The 20,335-nt window shown below is 48.0% G+C and overlaps 1 protein-coding gene across 3 annotated transcripts in view; it reads right to left on the reverse strand.

Moving 5' to 3' along the window:
* The window catches only part of Gata3 (GATA binding protein 3), a 29,964-nt gene that overhangs the window by 1,692 nt on the left and 7,937 nt on the right, over positions 1-20,335 (reverse strand). Inside the window, exons 1-5 of one of the 3 annotated variants that reach the window (XM_042686269.1) lie at positions 18,619-18,902; positions 17,523-18,176; positions 14,518-15,054; positions 8,970-9,112; positions 4,027-4,152 (exon numbers count right to left, since the gene is read on the reverse strand). In XM_042686269.1, the coding sequence (XP_042542203.1) occupies positions 4,027-4,152; positions 8,970-9,112; positions 14,518-15,054; positions 17,523-17,763 (1,047 nt within the window). In that variant the 5' untranslated portion in view covers positions 17,764-18,176; positions 18,619-18,902. Of the gene's footprint in view, positions 1-4,026; positions 4,153-8,969; positions 9,116-14,517; positions 15,055-17,522; positions 18,177-18,618; positions 18,903-20,335 lie in introns of those variants that run through there. The other 2 variants (XM_042686267.1, XM_042686268.1) reach the window with 2 other exon arrangements.

Raw genomic sequence — 20,335 nt, forward strand, 5'->3', positions numbered from 1 at the left:
GCTTAGCCACTTGGTCAATATCAGCAACCATGGAAGCAAAATTTTTCCCCTCAGCACGGTGCAGTCAGGGGCCCAAGGACAATGACTCAGTCTCCCTGACAATTAAAAGTACAGTCACCTGTTCTATTCCTTTAGAATTTTCTTGGAATGTTTCCTGAGAGTAAAAAGGGATTGAGTAACCTTCCAGAGGGAAATACCATTTTGTCTACTCATCTGACAAAAATCCATGCTAGGACTTCCAAGCACTGCCAAGCTAATCTGTTCTTCAGATTCTGCAGTCTCTCTGCCCTGGAAGAGGGGATTGTACCTCTTGCAGAGGGATTTTTGGTTACCCCTCTTTCTCCTGGACCTTTCACAATTCAAGGTGTTATATATAAAGTCATCCCTCCAGGAATTTGTACCTTCTAGGGCCTATTTGAACACAACATGCTTTTCCCACAAAATACTAACAAGGGTTAGAATTTGCTAGTCCTCCCAAGTCTGGCTCTCCCCTTCTAACTAGACAAAGAAGTAAACACCAAACAGGAAGTACTGAGTCCAAAGCACTTTGTTAGGGTGAATGTGTCCTTACCCTAAAAACCGCCAACCTTCAGATTAAAGAGCTAGTGGTAAGATCCAACTTTAAAGATATATACTCTAGATAGCCTACTCTCCCTTGCTCACTGAGAAAACCTGGTTGGTCCTTTTTAAAACACGTGGGCTGAGGGACCCAGAGGCAAGGATGGCTACTTTACTCAAGCAAACAGAAGCTTCATCCTACACAGGGTCAGTCGAGTTATCCTCAACAACACACCTGCCACAAAGAGCCAATGGTAGATCTGGCCTTGTTACCAGAGAAATGTGACCCAGGGACTCCAGGAGTGACTCTCCCAAGCCTGCTTCTTCCTGATTTCCTAAGAGGAAATGTTTTCTTCCCTCCACCCCTCCCAGGCTTCTCCTTGGAGGAAGAGGTTCCTCTTGCCTCAGGATCCATCTGTCTGTCCCCTGAGCTACACAGTACCAGTTAAACAGAAGAGGAGCCCAATGGCCAAGAAGGACCACAATGCTGGGCACAGCAAACACACCATTTCCCGGAACTAGAAGGCGTCACCTGAGAAAAGGACAGAGGCCCACACTGGAGCTGAGCCCTTCTTTCCCCCATTTATGCCAGGGAGGCGAGGTGAGTAGGAACAGAAGTGTCAAAGAAGGTCATTGCTAAAAGAAATGTCTCTCTGGGGTTTCCTCGAGTTATCATCAAGACAAAGAAGATGACAGAAATCTCCTCCCACATCAAATCTTCACGGAGATAATGTCTAGATAAGTCCCTAGGAGCTGATATCTAGAAGCTCATTGCCAGATATCAACATATAATATCTAGTTACAGAGAGGTGCTCAGGCCCAGATAACTAGTCCCAACACCACAGAGATATGCTGATACTAAGATAGGAAGTTATCTAAACTCCTAGATAAGAACCAGAGTAGAAGACCAAGAGCTGAACTGGAGGCCATGAAAATGGTAGTAGATTGCTATCACCTATTGTTGAATACACATAAATAGCTTCCTTTGACAAATCCCAGCCAAACTACAAGAGAGAAGGGGGGGGACACTTGTAGGTAAGGAAGTTCCTATTTATGGATCTATTTGTCTATCTCTCTTTCTACCCATGAAGGTAGACTTAATTAAGAATTGAAGGCAGGTGCTAGTGGCTCAGACCTGTAATCCTAGCTATTCAAAGGGCTGAGATCATGGTTCAAAGCCAGACAGGGTAGGAAAGACTGAGACTCTTATCTTCAATTAACCACCAAAATGCCAAAAGTGGAGCTGTGGCTCAAATGATAGAAGCACTAGCCTTGAGAAAAACAAAAAAAGAAAAAAGAAAGCTCAAGGACAGCACCTAGGCCTTGAGTTCAAGCCCCAGGACTGACACTAATAGTAATGATGATGATGATGATGATAATAATAATAATAATGAGTAGGGGAACTGAGGATTTAGCTAACTAAATCTACTGACTCTTCCATATTATTCAACCTGGTTGCTTGCTTTTGGGGGAGACCATACTTCTTCAAGTAAAACTTGAAGAGCTTCCATTCTGTCTACATAACGGGACTATTTGAGACTCAAACACAACCAAGTAACAAGAATGTTCTTGGAAAGTCATAAATCACAAGTCAAAAAAAATAACTTTAGAGCTAGATGCCAAGGGCTCACATCTTTAATCCTAGCTATTCAGGAGGCTGAGATCTGAGAATCTTGGTTTGATATCAGCTTGGCAGGAAAGTAAGACACTTATCTCTAAGTTAACCACCAGAAAAGTTGGAAGTGGAGCCGTGGCTCAAGTAATAGAGCACTAGGCTTGAGCAAAAACATCCAGGACTGGCGCACACATACGCACACACGCGTGCACACACACACACACACACACACACACATATGCACAAACACACAAACCTGTTCAAATCATGACCAGAGAGCTAATAAACACCAGTACCTCAAATCTCCCCAATTCCAATTATAAGCACAAGGCTTCCTCTATCTCCACAACAGTGAACAAGCAAACTTCTGAGTGAAACCAGGATTTGATTGACCTGCTAACAGATCTGTCTACACAACTCACAGCCTTGGATCCAAGGGGAAAAAATCAGAAGGGGCTGACAAAGGCTCCAGGGTGGTTATGGCAGGCCCTCAGACCACTGGGTCAAGACACAATGATATTCCCAGGGAGTTAACAAGGTCCCGGAGAATCTCAACACCTTTATTTCCACCAAAAATGAATACGAAGTAGGATGCTAGAAGGTTATCCTTAAAAAATTATCTATGACTCAAAAACTTGATTTAAGCACCAAAGGAAGCTTCCTCCTCAATTCCCAGGCCTTCCTAGGTCAGGTAAATTCAATGCCAGATTTGCCCTGAGCAAAAATGTCTCCCTCTTCCTTGTACAGTTCCAGAGTTTGCCAAAGTCAAGTGACTTTAGGAGAACCAGAGAAAGCTGAAGAAGAGAGGAGAGGGGAGGGGAAAAGGAGGGAGGAAGAAGAGGGAAGGGAAGGGTAGAAAAGAGGGAAGAGAAGAAAAGAAACTTGTTTTTCCCTTGAGAATTAATGTAAATTTTAGACTGCATCTGGGTTGTGGCCTATCAGACAAAATTAAGATGAAGATACAAATTGGGAGGAGGACCTGAAATTAAAAGTTTAGCAATGACAGCTTGACTTCTGTGGGCAGCAATTGTCTTCCTGCTAATCTAACATAGCATAGGAGAAAAAGCAAACAGCCTCTGTCCCTGGCATAATCACCAAGCTGGGTGGTGGTTCTCAGCACAGGAAAGTTGTCTAGGACAAAAAGACACCAGATGAAATCTCTCTGACATTTCATTTCATGTCTTTGAAATCTAGGATCCATTTGAAATTTGCAGCACAGGTTTAGCCAAGATTTTTTTTTATCCTTCCAAAATACAGCTGCTGATTTTTTTTTTCCTCTTAAGAACTCAGGCTGCTTGCTAGTGCCTCAAATTTGTAATCCTAGCTACTCAGGAGGCTACGATCTGAGGATCCCGGTTCAAAGCCATCCCAGGCAGGAAAAGTCCATGAGAATTTTTATCTCCAATTAACCACCAGAAAACTGGAAGTGGAGCTGTGGCTCAAAACGGTAGAAAGCTTAGCCTTGAGTAAAAAAAAAAAAGCTTAGGAGGAATAATGCTCAGACCCTGAGTTCAATCCCCATGACCAACAACAAGGACAAAAAAACCCCAAAAAACCAGATAGATCCACAAAGCATTTATCTCAGCTTGCCTCCTTGCAAAGTTGTGTCCAATACACACGATGTGGGTTGTCTCTCTTCCATCCGTAAATCCCTTCCAACCTTAGCAAGATTGCATAAGACAAAGCAGTTCTCTAAGCTAGGTCCTGCTAGTTGATCAGAGGCCTGTTACTTGGCCCCAAAAGAGGGTGATCCTAACCTGACCCATTAGAGTATCTGGACAGAGCAGTAGTGGTGCTAAGTCAAAGGCCTAGTCAGAAATGGAGCCTCGTACTGGCTGGCCCCAGGAACTTACATTGTGCAGCTTGTAGTAAAGCCCACAGGCATTGCAGACCGGGTCCCCGTTGGCATTCCTCCTCCAGAGGGTGGTGGTCGTGGTCTGGCAGTTGGCACACGAGGTCCCTGCTCTTCTAGCTGCCGACTGGTGGTAAGGAGAGAAAGGAGGGGGGACACCGAGAGAAATGTAAATGTGTTGTCAGAGCTGAGAAAAGGGCTTAAGGAGAAGGGGAGAGGAAAACAAAAGGCAGATACTATGCCTGAAATCCCAACTAGCAAATGGCCCACGCAGAAGTAATAATAAAAATTCTCCAATTTATGCCCGAGAAGAAAAACATTCCCAATTCCACAAGATGGCTGAAACAGGTGAGACTTAACCTGTTCCTGTCCAGTGCAGCATTGAGATAGAGCAGAAGGCCCTGAAAACATTACTATGCCCTCTCTCCACCCCACCAAGTCCATCAGAGGACTCATCTTTGTGGGTAGCAATGTTGAATTAATGAGACCCATGTTGGAGTCAGGCTAAGTGCAATTCCCAAGAATACCAATGTTCAAATAAACTAGTAGTAACCATCAGGACACACTAAGCAAATGAAAAGCAAATCGACACCCAGAAAGCCTCTGACAGAACACAAGTTGGGAAATGCTAGATTGTAGGAAAGACACAGAGGGTCTTCATTCTCTGAAAGGATGCCTGTGCGGGTGTGAGTATTAACTCACGGGTACTACAATTTAGGAGCAGGGCAGCCCAAGTCCACAAAACCTGTCCAATATGCAGTCATCCTAAATTTATATAGCCAGCTGGGCTGGCCTGGTACAGCCAACCTCAGTTTCTCTAGGTGGCCATCATTGGATGAAACAAATTGAAAAGAACAAGTACTTGTGCTATTCAGCAGGAATCCTAGACACTTTCTCTCATGTTCTCTCTCTCTCTCTCTCTCCACACACATACACACACACACACACACACACACACACACACACACACACACATCTTACTCTCATTTCATGTCACCTTTGTGAAGTTAGATATTTCCTATATGTTATTTTCCAAAGAGAGAAGTATCAAGGCAAATGTCAGCCAAAGCTTGAATTTAAATTCCTTGGCTATACCATTGCTTTTCTTTTCTTTCTCTCCCCTAATAGAGAGATATTTCTTTCACTATTTTTGCGTTTAATTTAAACACTTATGAGATCACTACTTTCAATATCCATTTGAAAAAAAAAAGTTCAAAATTGGTGAAAGAAAATGGAGTTGAGTCACTTCTAACATGCTCTTCTCCTCCCCATCATAAAAAGAGAACTTCAGCTGCAATATTCCTACTCTTCTTATGGAAGAAAATGGCAAGAAAAGGAGACAGAATTCAGTGTGTCTTTTATCTATGAACGAAGCTTCTAGTATGAAGGCTGAGGGAATAACTAAAATAGTAAAGTCCTTGCTTAGCATACTCAAGGCCCTGGGTTCCATCTCCAATATTAAAGATGGAAAAAAACAAAGAAAGAACAAAAATTCTGATAAGGTTTTAAGAACATGTGACATAAACTACAAGGTTCCTAGTGATCTTTTCCACGAATATTTCATTAATCACAGATTTGAAACAAATACAAAAAATGGCTAGATAAAAAAAAAAGAAAGAATATGGCAAGATATGGGAAAATCCAGAGTCAATTTTAAATTCACTAAATTGATTTCCTTCCTTTCAGAGTTGCAGTCATTCTACAGACATGTTCTACGGGGTTAGAGATCTCTGATGTAAGTTGTTTATTTGTTTGTTTGTCGTGGTGCTTAAATGTTGGGCCTAGGCATTGTCCCTGAGCTCTTCAGCTCAAGGCTAGTGCTCACCACTTTGAGCCACAGCTCCATTATTGGCTTTCTGGTGGTTAATTGGAGATAAGAGTCTCATGCACTTTCCTGACTGGGCTGGCTTTGAACCACAATCCTCAGATCTCAGCCTCCTGAGGAGCTAGAATTACAGGCATGAGCCACTGGCACCCAGCAAGTTTTTTCTTTTCTTTTCTTTTGTATTCAAATAAACAGGAAAATAAAAACATCTTAATGGACAAGGTCCTAATTTTTGCTATCCACTTAACTATATTTTATGTACTCTAAGGAGGAAAACATTACACAAAACCAGGGCATTAATAATTTTTGGACAACTGTGTTCTGTGTGATTATTATCATCTTCCTATGGTTATTTTTTCTTTGGGAGAAATATTCACATATACCACAGAGTAATATCTACTCAGATACCCAGGTTACCCACCCCATCATCTGTGAATGCATAATACAAACATAAAATGCCAACTACTGAAATTTAGCTCCAAACAACTTGATTCAGTATGTAATCCTCTGCAGTATATTGAAAAGTAACGTAAGAACACACATGCTGAGATTGACTCCTGTACTATATAGTCTCTAAGACTCAAAAGCCACACTGGAGGGTTTGCTAGCAGGAGCAGAGTATAAATAAAGCAGCTGTTCAGTATTTTGCTAGTGGTGAAACACATGAAAATCCTAGCTATCTACAGATCTTGCCTCTAGTTTATCTCTTCTGTTTCCTGAATTCATTTATTCAGCATTCAATGCATGTGTATATCACAAAAAAAAATCTAACCACATCATACCTATGATATACTCCAGTACATTTTCCTTTGGGGAATTAGAAAGACAGCTGGAGTGAATAGACAGGAAAGAAGAAAATGCAAGGTCCTGAGTTTGAACCCCAATACCAAAATTAAAATAATAAATAAAGGAAGAAGAAAAACAAAAGGTGCTAGGTGTTTAAAAGTCAAGCACCTCTAATGAGGGGGAAGGGTAACAACTCTATGTCTTCAGAATGTTTCTCTATAGTATATGAACTTAATGGAACTAAAAATACCATATCACCCAGATGATTAAGACAAAATATAGCTTACATGGCTGTTACCAATGAACTCTAGAATTAAAAGCAATTATTACTCAGCCTTGTAAAGATTTCCTCTGAAAGACAAGAGAGGACAAAATTATATAAAATGGAACTAGAACCCTCCCCTGCTGTCTGCAGACAGAAGAAAATGTCAAATAAACTCCCGACCATCCATCAACCCAGTCTCAAGACTTTTATACCTCTTTCTCCTTTATCTGCCTTTACCTTAAATATATATATATATATGTGACAAAAATTTAAAAATATAGCTATATTGTGGTTTATTATAACAGGAAAGTTTGTGTTTAGTTTTCTTTTCTATCTTTTCTTTCTTTTTTTTTTCAGAAGGCCAGGTTTTGGGTGATTCAGAACATTCTTTTGTGGTGCGATCACATTCATTCTGTGCTAACACCTCCAGCCATTTTTTCCCCCAACCATTTCTTGTTCTGATCCGTCCAAACATCTTGATGTTTAGGTTAGGGAGGCTACGTTGTTGTTTATGAGTTATCTCTAGTGCTCAGATATCCGGCAGCTCTTTCCTAGGAAGTTAGCCTTGCACAGGAGAGAAAGGAAAGAAAAAACAAAACCCAAACTGCATGAGTGAAGTAAGGGGGAGGCTGAGAAAGCTGGAAAAGAGAGCAGAGATCAGAAAGAATAAAGCCCAGAGATGCAAGGAGTGCCAAAAATTAAAGTCATGTGAGCATTTCCATCCCTAGAAAGTTTTTCCTTTTTCTACAGAGGGGGCAAAAGGTGTTAAATTGCCTTGGAGTCTGCTGGGTAAGGCGGATAATAATGCTTTAAAAGGAATACAAAGGTTGTTGGGGGATTTTTCCCTCCCATCTTAGAATCTGATGGATACCAATTCATCCATTCATCTGCAAGGGGAATTCCCCTCCTCCCTTCTCCATTTGGTAACTTTCAACACCACAAAAAGCATTTTGATCTCTTGACTGTGGTTAGTTGTCATCTACCAAGCCCACTTTTGTTTGTCTGTTACATATTCACTATGCAATCTGGCCTATGACTCCAAAGACAAGCCTTACAAACAAACCCGTCTGTTGGTTTTCCTTGTAAGTGCATGACAGTACCATATTTTCCCAAGTATTCCAAATGATTAAGCATTTCAAAGAAGAGAGAGAAGAGGGGAAGGAAGGAAGGAAGGAAGGAAGGAAGGAAGGAAGGAAGGAAGGAAGGAAGGAAGGAAGGAAGGAAGGAAGGAAGGAAGGAAGGAAAGAAGGGAGGGAGGGAGGGAGGGAGGGAGGGAGGGAGGGAGAGAGGGAGGGAAAACTACCACTCTTCAGATAGCAAGTTCAAACAGAAAATAAGATCAAATGCTAGGTGTTATCATTCCAAAAAGCAAGACAGGAATCTCAAAACTTTTCCCGCAGGAATTACCTCTGCAGAGTCCTCCATTCCTAAAACCAAAAAGCAGGGGGGAAAAAAAAGTGCAATGGGCCCTGTGGTTACTGCTTCTAAAATCCACTTAATTGACCCCATCAATCTTAAAACAGCAGAAGAGATGCACTCACAGTCCTCAGTCTGCAGTTACTTTCTCAGAGCCGGCCTCCTCCTACTTCCAGAACATGTTCTGGATGTCTCCGGCTTCACACTTACTCTCTGTCTTTGATATAGTGACTTTGATATAGTAATAGTTATCTGTGTCCTCCTAAGCACAATTATTCTACTGGAAAATAGATTTTTAGCTGTTGACTTTAAGAAGTGAGCGTCTTAAAATTGGTGAAATAAAAGGATGAGAGGGGGAAAGACAACAATAATAGTTTCCCTGTAATTTGAAATGAGGGCTGAAATGAAAAGGAAAGGAAAAGAGAGGAGAGGAAGGGAGAGAAAACAAAAGGAGGAGGAGGAGGAAGAGGAAGAGAAGAACTATCCTAAGCCAGTGGACATGGTTTTTTTGAACTGTCCTGCCAATTTCCTGTTCAAAGCTACTTTCCTGGAGAGAGGACATGGGAGACACACGCACGTACGCACGTGCGCACGCACGCGCACACACACGCACGCACGGCTATGTGAGGTCAGTCCTTCAAGGAGAACTTACCAGCCTTCGTTTAGGCTTGATTAGGGGCCGGTTCTGTCCGTTCATTTTGTGGTAGAGCCCGCAGGCATTGCAAAGGTAGTGTCCAGTGCCGTCTCGCCGCCACAGTGGGGTGGACGTTGCCCCGCAGTTCACACACTCCCGGCCTTCTGGAAACAAGACCACAGATAGGTCACTAATGGAAGGAAGAAACTCAGGAAGGTGACTGACCACATGTGGAATTAGGAGGAAAAAGAAGAAAAAGAAAACTAATTTTTTTCTTTCCCCTTTTTGGGGCACATTTCTCTCACGCACAATTTCACACACACACACACACACAACACATCCCCGTGCCATTCTAAGTGACATTCTAAAGGTGCCCAGAATCATGACATAAGCATTTCAAAGACCTCATCTGCAGAAATGGGACATGAATACACCACCACCACAGAGCCTTCTTCTCAGCCCACTTGACTTGATGGGGGAGGATCAGACAGGGAATAAAAAAGAAAAAGGAAAAGAGCGATCTCAACTTAAAACAGTTCTGTGAGAAAAATTCTGAGCCCTGGACAGATGGTGACAAAAGCAGAACATGTTTTTCATCTCCCTCAAATGAAAAGAAAGAAAAACAAAGGTGACCTGTTATCATCACTGTGTCTGACTATAGAGATTGATTAAATAATGAAGAGCAGAATGGAGAAAAAGGAAAGATTATCAGTGGCTAGATAGATACACAGATAATAAATAGATGTACAGACTGATCAATTGACTTGACTGATTTGAGTTGCTACAGCTTTAGATTTTACTTCCAAATGAAATTGTGAATGTCTCTGGTGCCAACATAACCGATTAAGACCCAGCAAGGTCTCTCTAGAAAATGCTAGAGCTTTCCAGTCACGGATAGAAGTGTTGAGGGTAAATGAAAGCCCTAGCTTGTCCAGCCTGAGGTTGCTAGAGGGAAAGACAGTGCCAAACTTCAGACAGGAATTCCAGAAGACGGGAAGAAGAGAGGTGGGCTAAAGGACAGGAAAGAAGGGCTAGAATGAGGATGCAGAGTAGAAGCAAGTTAGCCAAAGATAGGGTGTAGATCAGTTCATTAGCCAAATCCTACCTGCAGTTTCTCTTTTGCTACACACACACAAATAAATAGGCTGGGGTTTTCTTGTTGCATTCATTCTCAGAACTGGGACTAGAGATCACCCAGGACTTACTTCCCTGAAGTTTGTTGGAGAACACCTTTAAATTACCATTATGCACCCAGGTGAGTTTGCTAAGTGATTTAAGAGGAAGAGGAGGATACTTTTCAGGAGAATCTCCTCTACATTTTTGGCTGGGGGAGGGGCAAGGAGGACAAGGAATTCCCTAGAAGGAACTAGGACCCTAATTCCCTACACAAGAAAATAATACAACTCAGGTTCATCTCCTATGGTGGCAGGCCCAAGTATCAGGCGGGAGACAGGGAAGAAAAATGAGCCCTACAGATTGCTTTGCCTCCAGAGAGTAAATCAATTAACATCAGCCTGGCAGGAAGGCTGGAGTAGGGAGAGACACCCCAGAAGACCACAGGGCACTTGGACTCCCCTAAAAGGGAAAAACAAGTCTGCCTTAGCAGCTCAGCCCTTTGGAAAGTCCCCGGATCAAAAATGAGGGAACTAGGGGCAGGCGTAAACACCTGTGGCCTTGCTGCAGGAGAAGTTCTACAGGAAGGTTACAAACCTTGGCAGATGAAGGGAGTGTAGGAGGCCGAGCTTAAAGGGCAGAGCCCTTGCCTAACAAGTATGAGACCCTCGGTCAGACCTGTAGTCCCAAATAAAGCCAAGTCTGCCATCTTTTCCAGTAGTCTGTCATGGTGTATTTCTTGTTTGATTTAAATATATATATATATATATATATATATATATATATATATATATATATATATACACACACACACACACATACATATTCTACAGAGGAATATTTTTTTCACTGTCTAAAAGCTCCTTAGCCTAGCGTCTACTCTTTCCTGTGTCCTAGATCTCTGGGACAGTATCTAAAAAGCTTGCATGTAGAGGCCAAAGGCACTTTCCTAGGCACTCAGCAGTATGTTGAGTTTTCTAAAAAAGGCTTGTTTGTGTGCTAGCCAGGACGCTTTTGTTTGGGGTCAAAAGCCTGAGGGATGTGGCAGACTGAACGTGGAGGAGGCGTGAAGGAAAGAGGAAAGGCATGAGTGGGCGAGAGGTGCAGCGGCTGCCTGAGCCAGGAGGTTGCAGGCCCAGGGTCCTGAGCAGAGTGGGGCCCAATGCCCCAGGTCTGGCCTGGCTAGGCCTGCCAGGGGCACCTCCTTATCCAGCTCAGATAGGAATCCCATACATCATCCCTTCCCTTTGCTAACACTCGGGTACTAGGCAGAGCAAGGAGAGCCTACTACTGGCTCCAGGCTTCCTCCACCCTCCACAGCAGCAAAATACCACAATGACCTGGCCACCATGGTTCAGTACAGCGTGAATGGCTGCCCTGCTCCTAGGCACCCTGGCACGGAGCGGGAGGCTCTCCTAGGCTGACACCACCAGGCTGATTTCCTTTCCTTTTGTCAAGCAGGAGGGAGATGACAGCTTCCTTTTCAAAGCAACGGTTGCTCATTGGCAGGGGCTCTGCACACTAGAGCAATTTTCTGTCTTGATTCACTCGGCAAGTTCGCGATTGCCTTCTGTGGGCTTTTCTTTTCCTCTTGTCTAACTCGTGCTTCTACTCTGTGATTTCAGCACACAGCCAATTTTCCTAATGGAGGCCCCGACTCTTTCTTGCTTTCTGTCTTCCTCCCTTCTCACCCCCTGCCTGCCACCAGCCGCCCAGGCAGACACCTCTTTCTTAGGTGACAAGAACCACAGAGCTTGGAGGCCTCTTGACATTCAATAGCCATTCTCAAATAAATGCCTGTTGGGCTTTGGATAGAAACCTTGAAACTGGGTAGTGAAGGGGTAGAAGTAAGATTGGATTATTACTTTTTTTTTTCCAGAGTATGGAGAGGAACATGCCCATAGAGGTCAGGAAAGCTGAGAAATGACCCTCTGAGAAAGAAAGCAAAAAGGCTTTATCTTTTATGTGTAAAGGTAGAGCCCAGCACAGAAAGCTTAGATGTAAAAAAAAAAAAGCAATAGGTGCTCTAACCACAGATGCAACAGTTGCTCCAAAACTCAGAAACAACCCTGACAACTCTCTCTTCTCTGCCTCTCCTTCAGTAGCTGAGGAAGGAAGGAAGGAAGGAAGGAAGGAAGGAAGGAAGGAAGGAAGGAAGGAAGGAAGGAAGGAAGGAAGGAAGGAAGGAAGGAAGGAAGGACCCCTTCTACAAGAAAGAATTCTCATCAGTCCACCCTCTTCACGCCAAGGGCTTCTGGAACCTTCCCCTCCCTGCTCTAAAAAGGCCCAGCTCCCTCCCTGGCCAGGTGTACAGCTCTTGGGTCTTGTGATCCTGAGAGAGGAATAAGGAGGAGGAAGTAGAGACCCAAATTTCAATGGCTTCCTCTCCCCTCCACCAAACAAACTACAACAGGCATACTGCTATTCCTAGCCTTGGTTTAGGGAAACTCCAGCTGTCTGGCCCCTTCCACTATGTTCACTATCTTAAGGGGGGAAGGGGGGATAAGTGAGAGAAGGGGACAGACTAAAACGAGAGCCAGAAAGTGCACCATCGATGGGACAGGCAGAAACGAGGGCAAAGAGACCAGAGTCCTTTGGAAAAGTCGCTCCGTTTCCGTCCCCACCCCTCTTAAAACCACTAAACACACCTCAGAGACCACGATCACCCCTCAACCTCCTAGCCGTACCAGGAAAGAGAACTTAATTTAAAAAAAAAAATCCATTGCAACCTCAAAACACCCAAGCTTGCTCGGTGATTTTAGCCCTCTGTTGTGTGGGTCAGAACCAACTGTATCCCCATTTCTCTCCATTCCTCCACCCCCAAAACCCATTCCCTGCCAAGGACCGCTCTGGTACTGCCTGCCTCTTCTCCTTCCTCTGTCTTTCTTTATTTGACTGCACCAGCTAGCCTACCTCCCTCTCTCTCCTGCCTACTTTCATGTACTGAACATGCAGGTCTGAGTTTTGCTGTCAGCCTAACCGCATCCGGACTCTATTAAAGTTCCTAGCTCAGGATAAACAATGCAACTGTCGCGTGCAGCAGTCTGAAAATAATTGGATTAGCTAAAACATATCAACTAAATAGAGACAGTCCTGCTCAGGCAGTCGGAGTAAATGTCACCCTGGAAGAAGAAAAAAAAAAAACAAAAAACAAAAAAAAAACCTGAAAACTGATCTTATGGTCACTGGGTTCCTAGACCCCTCCCTCTGAAGTTTACCAAACCAGAGCTTTGGAGACACCACAGTTTCCAGACTCTTAAAAGACAAGTGATTTTCACCAATAGACTTTTTTTAATGGGATGGGGGGGTGCAGTTGGAGTGGCTCAGAAATGAACATCTGAAATGAACACACTTCTGGGGACAGAAAAATCTCCACAAAAATCCTATCTAAAATTACAATTCAGTCTCATCTTTGGGAATCCCTGTCTTTCTTTTTAACTCATTTGCTTCCATCAGAAACAGAGTTGATGACAGATCATCAGCATCTTATTTTGAAAGCAAAAAAAAAAAAAAGTTGTGTGTACATGATTGAGTGCAAGCAACTACACTAATAGGATCAATATTTGCAGCAGATTTCCAGACAGGGTTTGCTTTCTGTAAGTAGAGGAGGAAGCAGAAACGTGCACACACCTGAAGAATCTTTTGCTATCTCCACTGCTTCCCGCCAGCAGAGGAATGGATGTGTCCTAAGGTAGCTTCCAGCCCAAGCTGGCACTGAGGGTTGTACAAATACACTCTAGGTAAGAAACTGAACCGTGTGCGTTTCATTCAAGTGTCCCCATCCTGAAGACACCTTCTGTTCCCACAAGTTGAGCTGAGCCGCTTTCCCTCCAAGCAGAGAATGTGAGCTGCTTTTGCTGCGTTCCTCCTTCTCCAACTCTCACACACACCTTTATTTCTATGTGTCTCTCAAAAGAACTATCCCCTGCTATTCACCCACTGTCCCTCTTTGAGCTGACCAGCAAGGAACAGCCAGACTGACAGAGGCCAAAGGGGTCACAGGAGGGACCCGTGTTTGTTTAGGTTTGAGGAGGTTTCGTTTTAGCTTTAAACACTCCAGATTTATTCCCGGGGCCTTCCATTTGGTCTTGGAAACTGAGTAAAGGTTACAGACAGAACCCGACACAAGTCCTGTGTATCAGGAGAAGGCATTGCTTGGGTTTTGGTTTTCATTTTCCTTCCCCAGATCAATGGGGGACGCCCCCCTCTCACCCCACCTCTAGTTTCCAAGACAGGAAAGAAGTAGGGGAGATAGGAAGACACCCCAGATTTCTTCCCAAGCTGAAAGAACTGGAAGTAAGCAGATTGCCAAAGGCCTGGGCCAGCCCCAAACACACACACGCGCACACACACACCTCTTTGGTGGCCTCTTTTGCCCCATCCTGGATTTAGGAGGGAAAAGGTGGGGAGCAAGCCGGGGGAAAAAGGAATCTCAGGGAGCGGCGGGCCCTACCTGTGCTGGATCGCGCCTTGGGCCTTGACTTGCACCCGAAGCCGGTGGGCGAGCCCCCCAGCAGGCTGCTGGGCGGGAAGAGTCCGGAGCCGTACTCCGGCACGTAGGGCGGGTAGGTGGTGATGGCGTGGTGGGCCGAGGACGACGCCCCTCCCAGGGTGGTCATGCTGCCGCGGGAGTGCGTGGCCTCCAACTTCATGCTGTCGGGCAGCGGCACCTGGTACTTGAGGCACTCTTTCTCGTCCTGCCGGGCCGAGCCGGCGGAGCCTGGGGTGGACAGCGACGGGTCCGGGGAGACATCCTTCGGTGGGGTGGGCGGGAAGGTGAAGAGGTGCGGGCTGGAGTGGCCCGCCGCCAGCGAGGACGAGGAGGCCGGGGGGTAGACGGACAGCGGCCCCGGGGAGCCGTGGTGGATGGACGTCTTGGAGAAGGGGCTGAGGTTCCAGGGCGAGGCGGTGTGGTGGCTGCCCAGGGCTTTGCCGCCATCCAGCCAGGGCAGAGATCCGTGCAGCAGAGGTGGGCGGCACACCTGGCTCCCTGTGGTGCCACGGGGAGGGGAGGGGAGAGGAGGGGACCGGAGAGGGGGACACCTGTGAGACACAGCGCACCTCCAATCTTCCCCCAGGTGCCCCCCCCTCAGCCTCCCGACCCCAAATCCAGGCCTACTACTCCCCGATGTCTGGAGTCCCTGGCCGGCAGCACACACTGGGGGTAAGAGGCTGACTTGGCCCATCTGCCCATCCCCACACCCATGAGTGGCCCAATTCTGTACCACCAAAGGCCTGTACCAGGCAGGACAGAGGTGCTAGCTAGGAAGGGCTGGGGAAAAAGTCCCTGGGCTTCTTTGGCCTCTCCCGGATACACGGTCTAAATCACGTTCCCTAGGGCCCTCTTCATAGAATCTGACTTGATTTATTGGACCAGAGGAGTCCCCCCCCCCCCCCCAACCCCTACCCACCCTATCCCAGACTTAATCCCAGGCAGCCTGATAAGAGAGTCAGCTGTGAATGATGAGGGTTGAAGTGCAGGCTGGCCCACACCAGAGCTGGACGGCAGAACTCCCTCCACCCTAAAGAGAGGCCCAGTAGGCCCAGCTCCCAGCGCCCAGTGCAAGGCCCACACTTGGGGAAGAAGATTGGGCTCATTTTAGCTTAATTTCACCCTGAGATTTGGTACTTGCTCAAAATGGGTAAGGCCACTTCGAAACGCCTAAAGTAAGATTTGCAAAGGTTAGTGCATTGCCCAAGCCTCCCAATGCTGAATTCTGGGGTGGTATGTTGTTTTTTTAAATTCTCTTCCTCACACTCCCCAATCTCGAAGGAGAAGAAAATTAAACACAATCCCCAAGTAGCCTCCAAAGCCACAATACTATGAGGGCAATATGTGAATTTTCACCTGAGACACCAAATTCCAGTTCATGTGTCTATTTTCAACCACGGTGACTCAGACACAAGTGTGTTTAGCCTTGGTTTAAAAACACACAAGTTTTAAAGTAGCCATAACTTGCACAAGGCCACACTCAGAGGATAGATGTAAACTGCAAGTGAAAACCTCCACACTCTTATTGATCTACCTGCCTCACAATTTGACGTTCTTTCTAGTCAACCATCAAAAACAATACTGAAACTAAAAAAAAAATCTTAAGACAGCAGAGGAAGGGGAGGAGAGCAGGGGGGGATGGAGAGTTCTCTGAAGAGCAAGACTTAAGATTCATCTTAATGCAGGAAGTAGTAGAGTAAGTAATATTAAAGCTGCATTTACCGCATTTCCACTTAACTGCTAATCGGCAGAGCATGGGCAAAAAGGGCACCCGATCTGCACATAGTTTTGTTTAAAGCAGGGCTGAGGAAGCCTGCTCCCAGCTCAGCAACTAGGCTACGCTCCGTGATCCTGGGCAAACCAAAGGCAACTCTTCAGTTAGGGGACCACAGCAGACCACCAGCTGGCTAGAGACAGAACACCTCCCTCTTCTCCCCCTGACATTTTGCAAGTATTTTTTTTTCCTTTGAGAACAAACTTCCAGTTTTGCTCCCCTCCTCTTAAAAACCCACAACATTGGGTTTTTTCTTTTTTCTTTAACATTTCAGAACGCTTCTAAAGTTCTCCAGGTGAGGAAAGAGATGGTAATTACTCCTACCTTAAAATAAAATTTAAAAAAAGCTGGTGCTTCTATCCTAAACCTTTAGATGAGAGCCGGTGTAGGGGCCGGTGTAGGCCGGAGGTGAGAAAACCAGGCAGGGCTGCAACTGTGAGCCTGAAAATTTCTGTGCAGCCGGGTATCAGGAACCCCAACATCTCTCCCAACTTAAAGACAGTAAGTAGTCTCAACTCCTAGCCCCGATCAGTCCCGAAATCCAGTCCCCGTTCCCCCCAAGAGGAAGCGGAGATCAGCGTTAAGAACCCAAATGCACTGGGAGTTTGGGGAAAAGGTCAAAGACAGAATTGAGAATAAATACATCTTTGGGGGGGGGGTGGTCTTACAAGCAGGCGCAAACCATTTGAGGGGTGCTAGCCGCAACCACCCCTAGGACAACCCAAGGAGACACCAGGCTACCTGAAAGCCGTGTGGGAGAGCGGATTCTCCCGGCGGGCCTGGCCGGGAAGCCCGGGCCTCGCCCAGGCTGCCCAGGACAGAGAGAGGCCGGCCTCCCGCGGCGGGGACCTCCCGGGCCGCACTACCTGCGGGCGCACGCTGGCGCCCGCCAGGTGAGCGCCGGGCCGCGGGGACCCCGGCCGGGAGGACGCCGGCCCAGACTCTCTCTCTCTCTCTTTTTTAATCAGAACTCACTCTGGGCAACAACAGAGACGCCTTCAGCGCCCATTTCCGGGCTCCGATTGTTTTTTTTTTTTTCTTTCAAATAAACCAGTAACAGCACTCAGGGGCTTTCGCTTGATCTCAGCCTCCCTGCCTCCTCCCCGGACCCCAGGGGAGCCGAGCCGGGCCGGGCCGAGCGCAGCGGGCGCCGAGGAACCGAGGCGTCCCCGGGCGACGGGGGCGGACTCACCGTGGTGGGTCGGAGGGTATCTCTGCACCGTGGCCCTGACCGAGTTTCCGTAGTAGGACGGGACGTGGTTGCCTTGACCGTCGATGTTAAAAAGTACATCCACTTCTTCGGGCAGTGGGTACTGCGCCGGGTCCATGTAGGAGTGGCCGAGGCCGGGGTGGTGCGTGTCCGGGTGCTGCCCGTTGAGGACGGCGGGGTGGTGGTGGCTCACCCAGCGGGGTTGATCCGCCGTCACCTCCATGTCCTCGGCTACGCTCGCGCCCTCTCGCCGGGGCCCGGAACCCGCGCGCGCGCGCGGAGGGAAGAAGCGAAGGGCGATCGGCCTGCGAGGTTGCGGCCGTCGGAGGCCCCCGAGGGCGCTGGAGAGCTGGCTGACGGGTGGATAGAACGCAAAGTCTGGGAAGGAAAGGTGGGCAAATGAAAGGACTGGGGGAGGGGGGAATCTTTCAATGATAGTTTGGAGAGAGAGAGAGAGAGAGAGAGAGAGAGAGAAGCAAGGAGGGAAAAAATCCACAAACTAGATCTAGCAGATTTAAAGCGGGGGGGGGGGGGGGGATCCCAAAAGGGAGACGAGGACGCTGGAATTCTGAAATCAGGTTCTTCCGTCCACGGGGCTCCTCGCCGGCGCTCAGAGGCTGACTTTCCTCGGGTCACCTGCAAGAGAGAGAAGGGGAGATCTGCGTGAGCCGGCCAGGACTGGAAACACCTGAGTCTCTGGAGGAGGGCTACACCGCCCCCCTCCCCGAGTCGCGGCGCACCCCGGGACCAGCACCCCGCGCGCGGAGACCCAGAGCTGGAGAGGCAGACAGCCGGGCTCCGAAGGACACCCCGGGCCAAGCCGGGGAGGGGTGGGAGGTCTCCGGAGGGAGCCTCGCGCTGGCTGGGAGGTTGCCTGCCCCTCGGACACGTCCCTCCCTTGGAGGAGGGGGGGGGACACTGGTCCCGGGACTCTGCCTTTCAAGCCCCTTAGAAAAGATCCCCTTCCCCCCCAAAGAAGAACTGCGTTTTAATTTTGTTAAGTTCTCTTCCCCAAATAAGATGGGAAGAAAAGCAAACTTTAAAATATATATTTAAAAAAAAAAGTCACAGTACCAACCTGGGTAGCGAGGAGCAGGGAAGAAGAGGAGGAGGAGGAGGAGGAGGAGGAGAGTGACCTGCTCGGTCAGATCGTGTAGCTCGCTCTGCCTCGCTCTCTCCGTCTCTCCCTCTTTTCGTCTCTCCCTCTCACTCCCTCTCTCAGTATTTTTTTTTTTTTACAGGGAATGCATTCTTTCTCAAAGTATCAAGACGGCGCCAGGCAGCTCAGTGTTCGCAGACAGCTGTGGCGCGACGCAACTTAAGGAGGTTCTAGTGTCATCCGCGCCGAGGGGGAGGAGCCAGGAGCAGGCCGGCAGGAGGGGACAGGATCCGCGGGCACAAGGAAACTGCAACCCAAACCCGCTCCAGGACTTCGCCTCCCCCTCCCCCCTCCCCAACCCCGCACCCCGCCGCCCCTCCTCCCACCCCTCCACTGACCGGAAAGGGGCGCCGCGGAGGGCGGCCGCGGGCGGAGGGGCCGCGGGCAGGGTGGGCGAGGCCAGCTGGGGTTTAGGGCGGGGGGGGGGTGAGAAGAGGGAAGGGGAGGGGAGGGGAAGGGGTAGCGGGCAGGAGGGGAATTGGCGCTCTGGCCCTTTAAATGTAGCCTTTGCCAAACCGATTCGTTGGGGGCTCTTGGTAAGAGTTTCCCGTCCCCCTGAAACCAGCCTGGCTCCATTCATAAAGTTAATTTCGACCCACGGGCTTTCCTCCTGCAGACTTTTATTTTTTTTAATTGGCAAACTTTTTTCATATTAAATATTGTTGTGGTGGTGGTTATTATTATTCCATCCAGGGTATTGGAGGTTTAGGGCTACGTGCACGTAAAACCGATCGGGGGAGGGGGAAGGTTTCCCGGCCAGGTGTTTTCAGATGTTTTTCCCTCTTGGGCCAATTTCCTAAGAAGGTGAGGAATCGGGCCAAAGGGATCCGTGCCTGCGGACCGGAGCGTACGTGATCCGTCGGATCCGCCCCCCCCCCCCCCCCCGGCCCGGCCCCGGGCTTTCACCAGACCCGGGTGAAAACGCCTCAGCTGTTGCAGTTGTTCTTTCCAGACCTAATAATATTTGTAATCGATGTGTGTGCTTTAGATTCGAGCGACGACGAGAGTGATGGATGGCGGGAAAGAGCTAGGTGTGTGTGGGGGGGGGGGGGGCCCGCTGGGACTCACAGGTCTCCCAAAGTAGAACTAACTAGGTCTGCACTCCGGTGGCAGAACTTTTTCCTCCGCCCTGCCCGCAGCCTCCTCCTGACTCGGGCTCCCGGCATTTCTCCCTCAGCTCTGGAACGCGACCCCTCCACCGATCTCTCCCTATCCCCACCCCCCACCCCTCATCCCACACACCCCTGCCTCCCGGAGACCTCCCGGGCTCAGCGGGACTCTGGACCACAGTCTGCCCCAGGCGCGGCTCTAGGCTAAAGGAGCGCGTCTCCCAGGCGCCTCGTGGAAAGGGGCGTGGTTTTGTGGGGCGTGGCTAGGTAATGGCCAATCAGCGGGCGAGACTGTGGCCGGGCCGCAATTGGCCCGCTGGCGGGCTCCAACCTCTGCGGCCCGGCTCGGTCCTTTGAGCCACTGCATCCCCTAGTGGCGCTCCGGCTTCTGCAGCCGCCCTGGGGGGAAAAAAAAAAACTGGGCTGAGAACAGGGTCAGGGGAGAGAAAGAAGAGTCCCCAGGACCACGCCAGGGCGATGAGTACGAGGATGATGCCCTGGAATGGTCTGAGAGCCTGGTTTGGGTG

Source organism: Dipodomys spectabilis, unplaced genomic scaffold, assembly GCF_019054845.1.
Source record: "Dipodomys spectabilis isolate Male_0828 unplaced genomic scaffold, ASM1905484v1 ptg000096l, whole genome shotgun sequence".
Classification (NCBI taxonomy): domain Eukaryota; kingdom Metazoa; phylum Chordata; class Mammalia; order Rodentia; family Heteromyidae; genus Dipodomys; species Dipodomys spectabilis.